The following is an 18,051-nucleotide window of genomic DNA, read 5'->3' as shown; positions in this document are numbered from 1 at the left end:
GTAGTAATGAACATTTTATTATTTTTCTCACATAAAATTTAGAACATTGATTTTATTGATTTAACCATATTAGTAGCTCTCGTAATTATTCTTTATTTATTTTTCTAAAAGATAGTTTAAATATGTTTGCAGATCTCCAAATTGGAAGTATTGTTTCTTTTCGTCTTCCAAGTACAAAATTTCTTTTTTTTTTCCTTTTGATTTTACAATATGTTAATTTTATCCTCATGAGTAAACGATGTTGGTGATGGTGACGAGGTAACAAACATTGATCTATTTAACATTTGTCATGCGAATTTAATTAAGTGACATTATTTTTTGAAAGTTTTGTAAAAACGAGATATATTTAGTCCTCAAAATTGTATACAGTGCTTCTTTTGATCCTCCAATTTTAAATTTTTATTTTTACATTGATGTTTATTAACATTATAGTTCTCGGAGTAAGACGACGTTAATGATGTTAATGATGCAATAAACGATTATTTGTTCAACATTTCTCTCTCTCTCTCTCACACACACACACACACATATATATATATATATATATGACATGATTTTTTTGGAGGTTTATTAAACTTTTTAAATCATACATTATTTAGAAGGAAAATGTTTCCAACATCTTTTATAGTATATTCTATTGGTTATTCTATTTTTCTTCATTAATTATTATTTCATCCCTTTCGCTGAACTTTGTCTCTTGTTGGTAGCGGGCGGAGTTTCTTCTCTGTTCTGGTTTACGCACTAGTTTTCCATGTTCTAGGGTTAGGGCTCGTTTTTTCCTTCGCTTTCAATTCAATTACTGCGAGATTGTCCGAGTGACGCGCCTCCCCGAAGGACGTCATGGGAGGTGACAGTGCCGTTGTCGAGGAATCCGAAGGAGTCAGCGTCAACATCAATGTTCGCTGCTCTAACGGCTCTAAGTTTTCCGTTCAGACTTCCGTTGATTCCATCGTTAGTTCTTTCAAGGATCTCGTTGCTCGCAATTGCGACGTACCCGTCGAACAACAACGCCTCATTTACAAGGGTCGCATTTTGAAAGACGATCAAACCCTCCGAAGCTACGGTATTTCCATAACCCATACGCCGGTGTTTTCTTTTATGCATATGATTTTTTTATGAATTGATGGTGTTTGAGTCGCTTTTATAAATTCTGTTTGGTTTACGAAGGTGTTTATGCGATTCTGATCGTATTTACGTGGCTGATTAGTCAAATATAGTGGCCAAAGTCGAAGTGGATATGTGTTACGTTATGATGGATAGGATTTCAAAGGGAATATGACATCAGGATTAAGGGTGGAGGGGGTGTTGGAGATGGAAGCGAGGGGTGTTATTTCTCGGCCTGAGAGAGATTGAGGGTCTATTTTTTATCCCTTTTTACTAAAGAGAATGAAGGTTCGATGGAAAGGATACAAGGAAACCGGGTTCAGTTAGTCGCAGGTTTCAATTGTCGTGGTGTTTTCTCCTGCTCTTTTTGAATTTGCTTTTTCCTTGAGAAGGTTGTCGTGAGTGATCCATGTTCGGCGTGAGGGACCTAATACAACTCTCTATTTTTTCCTGGGCTTGAGATTAGCTTTGAAAATGAAAGCATAGGCAGTTGTGATAAGAGCTCAAATCAAATTCCTTTAAGTGCTCTCCAGAATTCCATTACTAACGATGTGGACTCAGGTCAAATTCCTTGGAATTGGATCCTAACAAGCTATGGGTGTGGCAGTGATAAGATAAGGGAATAGTTTAAGGTGGTTTGGATATTTATTAGAGGTACCAATGAGGAGAGTTGGTGTCATGATTTTCGGTCTCATGAAAAAGGGGAGAGATAAACCAGGGGGGAGATGGAGACCATGAAAGAGACTGGAGGAAGTTGATAGGAAGGACTCATAGTACTAACATATCCTGAAGATTTGGTCTTTAACTAAGCTAAATAATGTCATGTGATCTGTGTGGTGAGTCACGTATTGGGACAAAGCTTTGTTGATGGTGTTGGTCTTTTTGTTCCTTAAAATAGTTTAGTCAAAGACATTGTTTGAGACACATATGCAACTTAATTTTCTTTTTTAAAATAAAAGAGAAATAACAAACATTTTAAAAAAAAGCCGGCTCTATGTCTCTGTTCTCTCATTCTCTCCTTTCTCTCTTCCTGCTCTCTTTCTGTCTTTTTGCTGCTCGCCCTAAAGTCCTATCTTCTAAATTAAAAGAAATGAAAATTGTCAAACAACCTTGCTTTACTTTTAAAGATCTCATTTAAATTATAAAGTAGATATGAAGCCAAAATATTCTTGGACCAATAATTGCCTATGTTGGGATTACACATTTGAATAAATGAAATAATCTTATGTATTTTATTCCTTACCACAATATAGGAGATTGATTTATTTTTTGACAATTATAAAGTAATAGGTTAAAGCTATATCAGGTGATACGTTTGGATAAATCACCTAGCCTTTGATTTCTTTTATTCTTCTTCCAGTCTGTGCTGAGTTGTTTTGTTCTGCATCTCAGTATTATGTTACTTTGCTCACATTGTGTATTTCTCACGATCTCATTGTTAACGAAGAATGCAGGGGATGGATTTTGTAATTTAGTTAGGTCTGTTTAAGGCTTAAACAAAACAATTGTGTAAGAAAATCAGTGGGCCAGTGAAGTATCCTTAATTGTTTAGTGAAATTGACATACCCAATGCTTGGTAATTTATCTAGGTAAGCTAATTGTTACCATTCAGCAGGAGTTTGCATCCTGTCATATGATAATACACTAATACTTCAATTTGTGTCACGTATCTGGCCCATATCCATCTCTGTATCTGATCAATATCCATATCCATATCCGGTACTCAAGGATACTTTACCGATACTTATTGATTAAGTATCCAATTTATGAAGCGCTAATACTTTTACATTGGCAGTAATTTATAATTTTTTATTTTGATAATGTCTAAGAAATGTGATTTTTTAATTTGGATTTGCACAATTGCAAGTATATATTTATTATGTTTTTAGAATTTGTATACATTTTTAGATACATATTTGTCTTGTACCATATCATGTTATTTTCAAAGAAACATAATTCTGTATCGGATACACATCATATGTGATACGCATTGTATCTGCACATCATGATACATTGTTATCACTTATAAATTATAATTATGCTTGTTATCCAATGTTGTTCAGTGGTGGTGCCATGGCCGCTATTGTGTGATGGACATTTGTGGGCAGGTGTTTATATGTTGGAATTTTGGCCTTCCTGCATATTCCACTATCCACCATTGATAACACTGGTGTTATTTATTTAAATGTTTTTTCTTTGAAGGCTTGAGATTTGAATGTTTGAATTTGTGTTTGATGGATTATTTTAATGTTTATTTATAAGGGAGATATAGGTAAAATGGAATTAGGATAATGATGTTACATGCATATCATCAAGGACAATGCTAATGAGGTCCCTTAGGACATTGGGTATGGAATCAAAGTGGGATGCCTTTATGAAAAGTGTTACTCTGAATTTTGATAAAGACATTTAAATTTTTGTTAATTATTTAACCAGTGCTCTTATGTTACACATGGAAGGATCCTTAAATAATACTATCATACTCATAATTCTGTTGAAAACTGCTAATATTTTTTAATCATATCTCTTCTTTGCATATGTGTGGTGTAGAGTAATGTAGGATTAATTTGTTGACAGTTCTCAGAATGTTTGGCTGGCATGGCTTGTATTAGGCAGAAAGATAGTTTTATGTAGTGCTCTTAAAAAACAGCCCACATCTGTTCGTACTGAACTAAGGTTCTTAAGAATGCATTTCTCAAATGAATGAACATAACTCTGATTTCTATTTGACCTTATAGGATTGGAGGCAGATCACACTGTCCATTTGGTTCGTGGTTTTGTACATACTAATTCAACTGGTGGAACCAGTACTAGCAGCACTGATACCAATACCGCCACTAATAACGCCAGAGGTGCTGTTGCGAATGAAGGTGGGAGTTTAGGAGGGCCTGGCTTTGGAGCTTCACTGTTCCCTGGACTAGGTATCAATGGGACTGGGGGAAATGCTTTATTTGGTGACGGATTTCCTGATCTAGAGCAGATGCAGCAACCATTTCTTTCAAATCCCAATTTAGTGAGAGAAATAATGAATTCGCCTGCCATGCAGAATCTAATGAATAATCCTGAGATAGTGCGGAATCTTATCATGAATAATCCACAGATGCAAGAGCTGATGGATCGAAACCCTGAGTTAGCACACATACTTAATGATCCTAGTACTCTTCGTCAGACCCTTGAAGCTACAAGGAACCCTGAGATCATGCGTGAAATGATGAGAAACACAGATAGAGCAATGAGCAATATTGAATCTTCTCCTGAGGGATTCAACATGCTGAGGCGCATGTATGAAAATATTCAAGAACCATTTTTGAATGCCACTACAATGGCTGGTAATACAGGAAATAATAATGCAGCAATTTCAGGGACTCATGGTGGCCATGCCAGGGACCAATCAACTAATCCCTCAACTACTAGTTCTGAAGCAACTGCTGGTTCTCCCTTACCTAATACTAACCCACTTCCAAATCCTTGGTCCTCTACTGGTAGTATGTTTGGATACTAAATTATTCCTTTTGCTGATATGTTTTGTCTGTATTAAGAATACTGACTACAATGTTGTGTTGCTTGTGACTTATCAAAAACCTTGTACTTTCATATATCTATAATGAATACTGGTTCTCTTAGTCCCTTCATCAATACATATTGAAGCATAGATACCTTCATAATCTTTTTACCAAAATCCAATACAAGTGCATGAGACATACAATCATGAATATGTAGGAATATATAATTGTTTGCTCGTGTACCAAAGAGGAAAATTATCTTTTTTATGGATGGTTTCAAAGAGAGGTATAAGGTTGATATAAGTACTGCCCTTATTTATAAAAAGGTAGTAAGTAGTTTTATATTTTCTGGTCTAGTAATGTCTAAGAAGTATGTTCTTAATTTGGATTTACAGAATTGCAATTATATATTTATTATGCTTACTATTTTTGTTACATATATAAATATGTTAAACGTATCATATCCTATATAAATTTGAAAAAATTGTATTACCATATATGATATGTATTGTATATGATAGATACATGCATCATATGTGCCTCAGCTTGTGACTAATATGACTCATTGTCATTATTGATGGCGACCATTGTATTTGTAGCTGGAGGTGCTCAAAATAACACCAGAAGGTCGTCGACTACTGGTGTGGATGCCAGGCAGCAAGGACCTACTGGCTTAGGCGGCCTTAATCTGCCAGACCTTGAAAACATGCTGGGTGGCAATGCCATGCCAGATGCTTCTTTATTGACCCAGTTAATGCAAAATCCAGCTATTTCACAAATGATGCAAAGTATGCTTTCCAACCCACAAACTTTGAATCAGGTATTTACAAACCATACCTAGTACAAATGCTATGTACATATGTTGAATTTATCCTTCTGATATTTAATTACATTTTAGATTCTGGGTGCTAATACCGAGCAGCGTGGCATGCCTGATTTAAATTCTCTTAGAGACGTAATGCAAAATCCAGAATTCCTTCGAATGTTTTCATCACCTGAGACATTGCAGGTACACATATTTAAAGTTCTATGTCTGGTAGTGGGTTTCAAGAATATCTTTTGCCACATATGTTTGGTTACAGTCCCTCTTTGATGAATTATAGTGAATCTTAGTATGAAAGAAATAATCAGCATCAAGGCATAATTGTTCCAAGGGCAGCATAGGTCAAAATGGTTGTTAATGAAAACCCTCATACCTAAGCATCTGGAAATTGTTTTTTTTTTTTTAATTATTTATTTGCAGGCTTGCAGTAGAATAATTTATTCTATAAATTGTGATCTAATATATAGCGGTTATATTGCCCACTATTTTCTATAATTCCTAGCTTCAGATGATATTCTAATAGATTCCTTATGGCACAATGGCAGCAACTCTTGTCATTCCAGCAAGCTCTTATGTCTCAGCTTGGTCAGCAGCAGTCAACACGGTAAGTACTGTTGCTATACCGACCTTTCCATGTTTCTTTTCGTTTTAATGAAATGAAAAGAAATAAACTCTGAATGTATTGAAGTCTATCCTTTCGCTTACCAATTTAGTTGTTTGCTAAGCTCGAGTGATAAAATTTCAAGTAACTAGCACAACCATTGCTGTTGATCGTTTTGGCCAAGATATGTCATTTAACATCCCATAAACAAGTGGTTGTATGGGCATTTTGGGATTGTCTTTTTTATGACTACTATCTAAAAACAATTCATTTATGACTTCTTTTTTCTGGTCATACTTATGTAATACTATGCTTAAAAACCAAGATTTCGTAACATAATATAAAAATAATTGAAGGAGAAATATGAATATCTAACATTGTACACAACTTCACCATTGCATAAGCAGAGAGGTTGTTTCCATATCTCACTGTCAAGATGGTTCGCTATACCCAAAACATTCTCCTCCTCCCCCCTCTCTCTAAGCATCCTATATAACGAAATTCCTCTTTCTCTCACCATAACAACCCCTAACCGCCTTATGGGATTGATTGTACTGTCCCTGCCAACTTAGCATTCTTGCATCATGCATTTCTTCCTTCTTCTCGTGTACACTTTCCACTTGCTAGGATCAACATTCTCCCAATAAGAATGGGCCGATGGTTTTTTGGGCTTCATCTCCATAAGGCCTCATTACTGCCTCCACCTACAACAACAGTCTTTTCCTGAAGACTAAGAATGGGAAATTGGCTCCTTAACACGATCTCATCTTCCCAAGTGGCCTCATCAATTGCCCTTCCACTCCACTCCACGAGTCATTGATTGACTCTATCTCCAGCTTTCCAAATGCTACGAGTAGCCAATACCGCTATGGGTTCCCACTGAATTTCATTGTCTCCCTCCAATCTAGTTGGTAATTCAAGTTGCACAAAATAATTACCCACTACCTTCTTCACTGAAGAAATGTGGAAAACAGGATGGATCCTTGAAGTTTGTGGAAGCTGTAGTCTATAAGCCACAACCCCAACACTCTCCAAGATTTCAAAAGGTCCCTAATATCTTGCAGATAGTTTAGGACAAATTCTCGCCATTACTGAATGTTGATAGTGAGGTTTTAGCTGAAAAAATACCCATTCCCCCACTTTGAAACTTCTTTCCTGCCTATGTTCATCCGCTTGAGCTTTCATCCTTACCTAAGTACGTTGTAGATGAATTTTTAATTGTTTCAGCCTTATCACGGTTCAACAATTCCCTCTAGACTGATTATACTCGAACTTCACCTTGGACACAACCAAAATGGGTGTTACGACCATATACAACTTTAAAAGGCAATGTTGTTGTGGAAACATGGTATGTAGTATTGTACCAATACCTTGCCCATGGAATCTAGTGCACCCAATCTTTTGGTTGATAAAAAATAAAGTAATTTATGTAACAATTTACAACCTTTGTTTGTCCATCCGTTTGCAGATGGTAAACAATACTCATTTTTAGAGTAGTCTCCTGTACTCTAAAGAATTCCTTCTAGAATTGGCTCATAAACAAAGAATCATGGTCTCTTACCACTGAGTTTGGAACACTGTGCAAACAAACTACCTCCTTCACAAACCCCAAGGACAGTAGCTAAGTATTTCTGCCTTTGACATGTATCACAAGTCCTCACAAATATTTGAACTTTTGCTTTCACCCCTTTCCAGTACATATTTTCAGCAAGTCTCCTATAGGTTCTAAAAAAACCTGAGTGACCACCTTGTGGTGTGGAATGATACTCTTGTAACAAAACTGGAATCCAAGTTGATTTTTCAGAAAGCACCAATCTACCATTATAAAACAAAACTCCATGTTGATAACTATATTCAGGATGAACTTGAGGATCCACTTTCACTTCCTCAATTTTTTTCAATTTCTCATTTGAATGAATCTCAACAATTAGTGATCTGAGAGTCCACCCATTATAGAAAATAGACCATTGAACGCATTCACCTTCTTCAATGCTACTTGACAGAGCATTTGCATTCCGATACTCATGGCCCGGTTTGTAAATTATGTCAAAGCTATATCCCAATAGCTTTGCCAACCAATTTTGTTGGCTTCTAGTCGTCACATGCTGCTGCAAGAGTTGCTTCAAACTCTTCTAATCAGTGTACACCCCAAACTTGCACCCTAACAAATATGGACACCAATGCTGTATGGACAGAGCAAGGGCCATTAGGAAGTGCCAACACTGGGGCTGTTGTAATCCTTCTTTTCAGTTCCTCAAAGGCTTGTTCAACACTTGCATTCCAACAAAATGCATCTTTCTTTGTCAAATTCGTGAGCTGTGTGGCCACTTTCTCATACTTCTTGATGAACTTTCAATAATAACCTCTTAACCCCAAGAAGCCATGCACACCTTTTCCATTTTGGAATAGGCCACTCTTGCACACTTTGATTGAACCTTTGCTGGGTTCATTCCTACACCTGTGGAAATAAATTGGCCTAAGTATTCCGCACTTTTCTAACCAAATAAGCACTTCTTTTTATTAGCATAGAGTTGGTAGGATCTTAAGATGCCCATAATTTCCTCCAAGTGACTCAAATGAGTCTTGCAATCCACACTATATATCAAAATGTCATCGAAGAAGACTAGAAAATACTTTTGCATCTACGACCTAAAACTTCATTCATGAGGGCCTAAAAGGTTGAAAGGGCGTTCATCAAATTGAAAGGCATTACCAACCTGAAAGGCGTTCATCAATTTGAAATTTGTTTTGTGAGTGTCCTCCTCTTTCTTCCTCACCGGATGGTATCCAAATTTAAGGTCCAATTTCAAAAAGAAACGAGACCGATGTAACTTATCCAATAGTTATACAATCATTGAAATTGGGAACTTTTCTGGTAAGATGACCTTATTCAATGCTTTGAAATTAACACATACTCCAAGAAACATCTTTTTCTTTACCAATAGTACTGAGCTAGAGTAGTCACTCTGACTAGGCCTAATATGGCCATCCTCCAACAATACTTGAACTTGTCTTTCTATCTCAATTTTTTGGTGATAATGATAACGATAAGGGGGTATGTTGATAGGCCCTTCCCTAGGGAACAACGTGATTGCATGTTCCTTTGGTCACACTGGACGTAATCCCTTGGCGTCGTGGAAGACAGTGTCAAATTGGCCCAACAACCTTTGTAATTCTTCACATTGCTTTGAAGAGAGTTCTGACAAGTCCTTCCCTTGCACCTTAGATTTGTCCTCAATCATCACCTTTAACATTGTAGGGACGTTTTTAGAATACATCACTCTTTTCAGAATTTGAATGCCTTCTGGAGTCTTGATCTTCATGACTTGATCTCCCTAATTGATTAGTAGCTCCACCAATGATGCCAGCTATGATACTCCCAATATCATATCAATGTCCTGCAACTCAAACAAATAGGCATCCACTTTGAAATTTCCTCCATCGAGCTTCACCACCAAGCGGCAACACAACCCTTGTGTTTTCACGTTCCCAATCCAGAGATTCCACTAGTTTCTGGGAAATAAAATTGTGGGTTGCCCCACCATCAACCAAAATCAAATTAGGAACCTCTTTAATTTTACCTCAATTTTAGAGTGTGGGAATGGGTGGACTTATCCTTCACTAAACTTTGGAGGCTTAAAATGCTGCAATTTCCTTTGGTTACGTCATCATCAGTCTCGTCACCCTCAAGTGATGAGCTATCAACCTCTTCTTCATCTTGCATATTGCCCTCCTCCAATATTATCTTTATATGCTTATCTGGACATGTGTGAGAAGGGTGGTAGGTCCCACCACACTTAAAACATAATCCTTTTTGCCTTCTATCACTTAGCTCCTGATAGGATAAATGTCTTATGCCCTTATCTCGTGGCCCATGTCTCCCTTTGTCTACCATCTCATTCTTTAGGCCTGGCCCATTAGATGTACCCCCTCTAAGGTTGCTCTTAACATCCCTTTTGAAATTTCAGTCCACACCTAAATTACTTTTCCCACCATACAAATGAGCCTTTCCTTGGGCTTGGCTACAAGACCCAAAATGCGGGTCTTGACGGCCCAACCCACCATAGCTCCTGCTTCACGAAGAGATAGGTAATACAAAAGGAGTGAGGCTCCAATTGCCCAGAGCCGAGCTCCTATACAGAGAAATCAAGATGATTCTCTATACCCAAAACATTCTCCTCCTCCCCCCCCTCTCTCTCTAAACATCCTATATAACAGAATTTCTCTTTCTCTCACCATAACAACCCCTAACAGCCTTGTGGGATTTGATCCTACTACCCCTGCTAGCTCAGCATCCTTGCATCATGCCTTTGATCCTTCTTCTCATGTACACTTTTCACTTGCTAGGATCAGTATTCTCCCAATAAGAATGGGCCAATGGTTCTTTGGGCTTCATCTCCATACGGGCCTCATCACTTAACCATATGGTTGTTGCACTTCTAACAAAATATGCATTCAACACTGCCTCTTGAAGGTGATTTTTCCCTTTGACTTAATAATAACCTGATTTGGTGTGGAGGATGACATAGTTAATGTTTCGGTGTCATCAATTGGATTGGTTTGGTGATCAGTTGTGCTTGGTCTGGCATAATTTGTTAAAATACAACATCCATGCATGTCCTTGTCTAATTTATTTTCCCATAATTTTTTTCTTGTTTGATTTTCTATTAACCTGCTAAGCTTCAGCAGGGAATCTGGTCAAACCGGCGGAGGCACTGGTATGCAAGTCCTCCCTCTATTCTATTGGTTTTTGTTGATATAAACTATTTACAGCTATGGTATTGCATTGTCTATTAAAATTGCTGAATCATCTCTGAAGATGATCCTTCGTGCTTTAGTTATGAATTATAATGTAATGAAGTGGTTAAACAATCCAACAAGGTAATTGAGGTGGTAAATAGGTTAGCAGGGTCTTTTTTTTTTTTTTCTGTTCTTAAAATAATAATGTGAATTTGGTCTTTGGTTGTAGTTTAATAATGACCACCTTTGCTCAGATTTTTAGGTGGTTCATAAATCACAAAATTTAGGTTTGGGTGGCGGAGGTTACTGCTTAAAATCCTTTGATAACAAGATTTACCTTTCTGTAAAGTCCTATGACCCTTTGGTTCATGAGCTACCATTAGACTGACCAGATGCATTAACCTCTTTTGGCCTGATTGTATCCCTAGTAAGAAAAAGGGGGGGAGTCAAATTAGGTGGTGGCTGTTTTGGATTATGCAACTGCCATTTGATTACAAATATACAATCTACTATTTAATTGAAATTTCTATGGAATGATTTTATTGGTAGGACCAATGAACAACTTGGGATTGGAGATGTTATCGAGTATGTTTGGTGGACTTGGAGCAGGTAGCCTAGCTGTTCCAAATAGATCAAATGGTAAGCATTGTTGTCTTATATTTTCTCTAAATAACTGTGTTTGGTTAACATATTTTGGAGAATTTCTCTTTTTTTTTTTCTGTTTTGTTCAGTATCCTGAGAGCTTCTGAAAAAAAAAAATTCCAGAGAAAACTAGTCCCAAACTTGGGCTAGATTATATTGATTTGTAGCTCCCTATACTATTTGAGGATTTTTAGTTAGGCCCCTGTGTTCATAACTGGGTCCCTTATTTTAAAGAAGTTCCGATTTCCAATTAAGTTCCTGCCACTGGAGGAGCAATTTGAAGTTCTACAGTAAGCTGAACAGAAGGATTCTATTAGATATTTATGATATGGAGTCTCAAATATTGTTATTTAGTCCAATTTAACATTAAGGATCCAATTTGAAATTTTTTAAACAGTACTGCTTTATAAACATTCAAAATATAAGGTTTACTAAAAATGCCCCAAAATTATTACCTATATTTTATACTACTCAGCCTTTAACTTTGTTGTCTTGTCAGAGCCACCAGAGCAATTGTATGCCTCCCAACTTTCACAGCTTCAAGAGATGGGATTCTTTGACACACAAGAGAACATAAGAGCTCTTGTTGCTACTTCGGGTAATGTTCATGCAGCAGTTGAACGACTATTGGGGAACTCTGGTCAGTAACAATAATGTTTGCAAGTTTTCTTCTGTCTTTTCCGAGATAAATTTTCAAGCTCCTTGTTGGGTATTCAAATAAAATCAGAAGTCTGTCCAAATTATAGTGGTCAGAGCTGAAACGGTGTAGGTTTATACATTGGACTACCATTGTTCCTTCCAATGGTCCAATTCCCTTCTTGTACATACTTATATATTGAAACTAGTTTTAGACGCAGCTGGAGATCTTAAATATTTCAAATTAATTGATATTTATACTTGGTTGTTAATGCTTAATAACTCCATAACTACTGATTTGACAAGTGAGGAAAGGGATACACGAGGCTATCCGTTAAAACTACCAAATGATAAAATCTGATGGGAGCTCCGATTGATTTGTTTCTACTTTGGCCATGTTAGTTTGAACCAAGCAGTTGAAAATCTCATAAATTTGTCTAGGTTACCGTAATGTTATAATATTTCTAACTTTATTCTCCATTCACTCAACAAAAAGGCTACATCTACCTTTATCACTGTGAATGCAAATGTTTCATGATCTTTCGAGGCAAGTTTCGACCTAAATATTCTGAGAATGAGGGAACAATGTTAATGGGACTTTTTTCTTTCAAAGAAAGTTGCTTATTCGTATTAATTATACATGACTGTTACTTCCGGCACCCTGTCACTTCCGGCAATTATTTTCCGGAACACAATAAACAATTTTGGATTTTTTTCTGAAAAGCAATCTTCCCCTTCTATTATGGAAAACATTTTGACGGGGTATAGGAAGCAATAACCTAATTACATTGTGCAGAGATAGAGATTGGGCTTCTGAGACGGTGAAGTTTTGTAAATTTTCTGTTAATGCGTATATACTATCTTTCAGGGTAAGTCTAAACTTGACCAGTAACAAATCAAAGAAAACGAGAGATACTGGTACTGAGAGCTCTAATTCACTGTACTCGAGTTTCACTGATAAGTTGATAACATACGGAATTACGGATATGCTCGGTCGTAAGACAGGAAAATAAAAAAGAAAGAAAATGATAAAAGGAGAGATGAAATAAAGGCAAAAATGTATTTACTGGTTTAATAATAAAGTACTCTGAAAATAAATGAGAATTGACATTTCTTAGAATAATAAATAAATAAATTGTAAACTTAGAAAGTTATATACAATGTTTTCTGAAGGAAATAATTTTTCAAGTTAGGATATTCTGTCCCATATTTGATATAATAATTTACATAATATCTTTTATTATGAAATTATTTTTTTAAATTATTGGAATTATTAAGATAATATCATTTTGAAACTCTATCTTAGTGACATATGAGGGACGGTTAACTTTAGTAAATTTTGGTTTGCGTTATATTTGTTATTCTTAATTAGAAATGAGATAAGAATAATTCTAGAAAATATTAATTTCTTTATATTTTTCATTTTATTTCGTTTCGTATTTGCGTTTTGAAAACAAAATATGTAAGAGCCAGTTAAAAAATTATATGTTTCCGAAAATGTTTTGTTTTTCAACTTTTGCTCTATTAGTCATTTTTTTCTTCAAATAAATAGATTTTGAATATTTATTTCTATTATTGTTTCAAAAATAAATTATCTGGACCTACTTGGATAAATACAATTATATATAATTAATAATTTATTAAATTTTAGTATTGGAAGTTGGCTTTAGGATAGGTGTGTAAAATGTGGAGTACTTACTACATGGGTTACATATATTTAGGAGGTATGGGCTCTTTTTTTGGTTTTATACTTTTTTTAAGCGTTTTTACTAATGTATCCTACTTGAACGAGTCTAGATTGTTAAAATTGTCATATTATTGATGTTTGAATCGGTGATTGGTATATATAAGTTAAGTGACTGTTTTAAATATGTTTATAACTTCTGAACTTTATGAAATTTTAATATATTTTAGTATCAAATTTTAAAATAAATTAATATAATTTTTTAATTTAATTATATTAATTCTTTTGACATATTAAATGTTTCTTAGTTGGTATTAAAGTGGAAAAGTGTTAAACAGTGTAAATAATTTAGTTATTAACATTAACATATAAAAGAAATTTAAGTTTGAAAATCAGAATACATAAAGAATTTTGTAGGGACGAATTTTAATCTTATATTTAAAGCTAAAAACATATTTAACTTTTATTAAAATAAGGTTATCTGACATTATTTTGGGAATAGAATAAATTATCTCTTAGAATCAGTTTTAGTAAAGTTTAGAGTATAAAGGAATTTTTATTTGTTTGGTATAAATCACCTCAAAATTGCCTTACATTTGCTTTAGGAATTTCTAATAATAAGGAGTCCAAGAATGAAAAGATTATTAAATGCAATTTTTGGATATATGTATACTAATGAACATGAAGAATTAGGAATGTCTGACAATTGTGCTGATTAGATTATCAAGATCTAACAAATGATAATGGCTCGTGGTTGGGTTGTTCATGCTTTCTTTTCTTTATTGGAATTACTTCTCTCTAAGATTTGGGAAGGTGACATGAAATAGAGTTCTTAGTATCATGGTAGTGATGTTTTCAACTTCTAGTTTTGAGTGTCTTTTGGTGGGTGATTGACCAAGAAATGACATTCTTTTTTATAAAGTTGGTTTAAAGAGTGATTTCACAAAAAAAGACATAGTCATGGTGATGATAATGTTGTTGATTGGATTTGAACATAAAAATGTTAATGAACATAAAATGTTAATGAAAAAATTAAAAAAAAAAGTTAAGTAAAGATAGATAATTGAAGAAATATATTCTAAGGTAAGTTATTTTATTAATCATTATTATGTAGGGGAATTTTATATAGAAAAAGTTTTACAATTTTATTCTTAAATTTAAAAATGTAGTAGTTAACATTAAAAACAAACAAATAAAATCTTTTGTAATTTTCACTGGATGTTAATATAAGTGTAAAAAATATAGCAATAAACTATATATAAAGGAGTTATCATATAATAATACAATAGGACAGTTACTGGAAATAAGTTCCTATACTACTACAAAACTATGTACATAACCGAACGGTTATTACAAAGCTAGAGTTATAACCGAACAATTAATACAAAACTACCATTAGATGTATAACGAATGGTCCTAATCTAAACAACAGGGTCCTCGACATCCAATGCTTGCTCCAACGAACACTCTTCCCCCTCTGCTCACACCCACACGGTGATCATTGCAAAATAAAGAATACCGAACGGAAGACATAACAAAATAGACAACAAATCATGCAAACAGAACAAATACATAAACATATATCAACTAAACACTTAAACTCATGCAAATGACTGAACACATTATTTCAGACAAAGACCGACCACTTGACTTGACTATCCAGATCGTATGAATATGTAGCTTGAGGCTGTTCATCTACTCGGGTGGTGTAGTAACTGGAAACCCATCAGTTGCCACCCGAGGTTAATCCGTTATAACTAACCCAAGAACCTATGGGCTAGGACCTCCTGCCATTCTCACACAATGCATTACCCATCTCTACTTGAGAATTGGTAACCATCAGAATTTCAGGATGAACTTCGTGGATTTCGCTGTCCATACTCATACTTTACCACTTTGATAACCAACACCGAGACATCCCTCCTTGGAATTCTCTTTCATACCAATAGAAACATCATACCTTATTTGAACATCAATATAATTTCTAATACATAGTAGATCAATGCAGCTATAACAAGCAATAAAAAACAAACAGTGAAATCAACATTTAAAGACTAAATAACTTTTCGTAAAAGAAGATCGAACGACAACAACACAACCCCAGAGTACAACCGAACGGAAACTCACTAATTATGACAAAACCGAACATCATTAAAAGATTGTGTACCAGTACAAGGCCGAGCACTATGACATAAGACGAACATCTACAACTTAGTTCGAACACTTAAGATTGATACTGAATACCATTGATAAAACCTAGCACTACTAAGAGACCTAGCGTTACAACAATATGACCAAACTATATACAAGAACTACTATCTAATCATAACCGAATATTCATGAACATGTAAAGCCCATGAGAAGCCGAACACCTATAACTTACACCGAACCCAATTAAGCTGAATATAATTACAAGGTCGAGCACTAGTATAAGAACGAGTGCTAATAAGAGACCAAACACTAGTGTGAGAACGAACGTGATAGATAAACCGTATACTAGTACAAAAACGAACGTTATGACAAGACCGAATATTGTTAAAATCGATCGTCAGTACTAAATCGAGCAACACTAAGACAGAACACTACTACGAAACTGAATACCACTAAAACCGATTACCTGACCTGACCGAGCGTTCAACAACGAGCGCTCGACTTTCTGCATAATTCTGCAGAACTTCTGCAGAATGAAATACACACTAGAATTTCCCAAAACTTAATATTTTTCCCAATCCAGAATTCACCCCAAGATCGGTATAGTCTACAACTTAACAATCACAACATTTAACATGTCAAACAACAATGTCGATCACCCAAACATTCAATTTCAGTAACATGCAAAACCATCAAACAACGTTTTCATACATCACCAACCAAACAATTAAATTAACTAGCTTCCCTTACTTCTTAACCAAACCGAAAGACTTATATCCTTCCAAAAATTTGATCACTTCTAGAAAATCCTAAGGACACCTATAACTCATTGATTGGTGAGAAGAGACCCACCAAAGTACCAAAAAGGAAGTTATAAAGAGAAAGAAAAGGCTAATAAACACATGCAAACAACAAAGTTTACTTGCATGTGTCAGAAATTCCAGAAATTCACAAGAATTAAAGGAATGAAACTTACAAGCTCTAAACAAGAGTCTGATCGGTAGAAATGGAAGCTCTTGACACCACAATTCCAGAGGCACAGTCTGATTGTAGAATAGATGAAATGAGATGAAAGAAATCTAGAGAGAAGGAGGAGAAAAGAAGGATTCAGAAAGTTAGAGTGAGATGGTGCATGCAGAGAGTGAAATGTGAAATTTGAAAATTTCATATATATATCACTGTCAAAACCAATCAATCCAATCAACTGCATACACTTGTCATTCTCCACTTTCTTTGAATTTCTCGATCCTTACAGTAAGACTTGATCTGAGTTCATATGATTTTGGAAAAAAAAAAGTCTACATGACAAAAAAATATTTTATTAAAAGAACTCATAAAGTTAAATGTTTATAAAACTCAACTCGTCAGAACCAGTTTATGGATTTTTTTAAATTTATTAACTATTTTATTTTTATTAAAATATTCTAAATAATATTCAAAAATTTTCTAATTAAGTTAGCATATTGGTTTAAGTAATACTGTAATTTAATCATGTGCACTTGCCTAAATAAAATTATGCAATTGTATTAATATCTAATTTTTTATTTTTTTTATTTTATAAAATTGTATATATTTTTATTCAATTTTGATATATAAAAATATTTATGTTATATTAACAATGTTTTATAAAAGTAATAACTTATTTTATTTTTTATAAAGGATTCTTTTGAGAATTTTTTTTAAACTGAAACACACTTATAATATTTTAGATGTCAAAAAGAAAAAAGTTAAAAATTTATTTATATATAATATTTTTTAAATAATTTATAAAAATAATTTCATAAAAACTTTCAAAAACATAAAAAAATTATTTACAATTGTATTCAAATATAAATAATTTCTGGACTTATAAAAAATGACTTACTTTGAATTTTCTTTTCTTTCAAAATTACCTTATTTTAAGCTTAAACAAACTTAAATTATATTATATTTTTACTTTTTTAAAATAATGAAATTATATATCTATGATATGATTATAATTAAAAAAATATTTTGGTTAACTTTTTATAAAATATTTATATATTATTTAGGGATGAAAGATTAAAATCAAATATAAATTAACTTAATTTATTTTTTAAATATGTACAAAATAATTATTATACTAATTTTTATCAAAACTACATCTTTTTTTATTAAATAATAAAAAACTATCCTTGTGAATTAAAAT

At 34.1% G+C, this 18,051-nt stretch overlaps 1 protein-coding gene across 5 annotated transcripts; it reads left to right on the top strand.

The window, feature by feature from the left end:
- Window positions 1-652: 652 nt before the first annotated feature.
- LOC124821426 (ubiquitin domain-containing protein DSK2b-like) lies at window positions 653-12,331 on the top strand. Of its 5 annotated transcripts, XM_088104570.1 has the most exons (9): window positions 653-1,063; window positions 3,843-4,589; window positions 5,207-5,427; window positions 5,506-5,616; window positions 5,976-6,034; window positions 10,721-10,749; window positions 11,321-11,356; window positions 11,403-11,410; window positions 11,913-12,331. In XM_088104570.1, the coding sequence occupies exons 1-9, from the start codon at window positions 841-843 to the stop codon at window positions 11,988-11,990; spliced, it is 1,512 nt and encodes a 503-aa protein (XP_087960696.1). In that variant the 5' UTR covers window positions 653-840; the 3' UTR covers window positions 11,991-12,331. The 5 variants fall into 5 exon arrangements, with proteins under 5 accessions (XP_087960696.1, XP_047149259.1, XP_047149257.1 ...); XM_047293301.2 differs by having other exon boundaries at window positions 658-1,063; window positions 3,843-4,586; window positions 10,718-10,749; window positions 11,321-11,410; XM_047293299.2 differs by having other exon boundaries at window positions 658-1,063; window positions 10,718-10,749; window positions 11,321-11,410.
- The last annotated feature ends 5,720 nt before the right edge of the window (window positions 12,332-18,051 follow it).

Source organism: Vigna umbellata, chromosome 1 (assembly GCF_029865625.1).
Source record: "Vigna umbellata cultivar VRB3 chromosome 1, Vumbellata_1.0, whole genome shotgun sequence".
Lineage (NCBI taxonomy): Eukaryota > Viridiplantae > Streptophyta > Magnoliopsida > Fabales > Fabaceae > Vigna > Vigna umbellata.
Note: the sequence above shows the minus strand (reverse complement) of the source record. Positions and strands in the feature narration are given on the sequence as shown.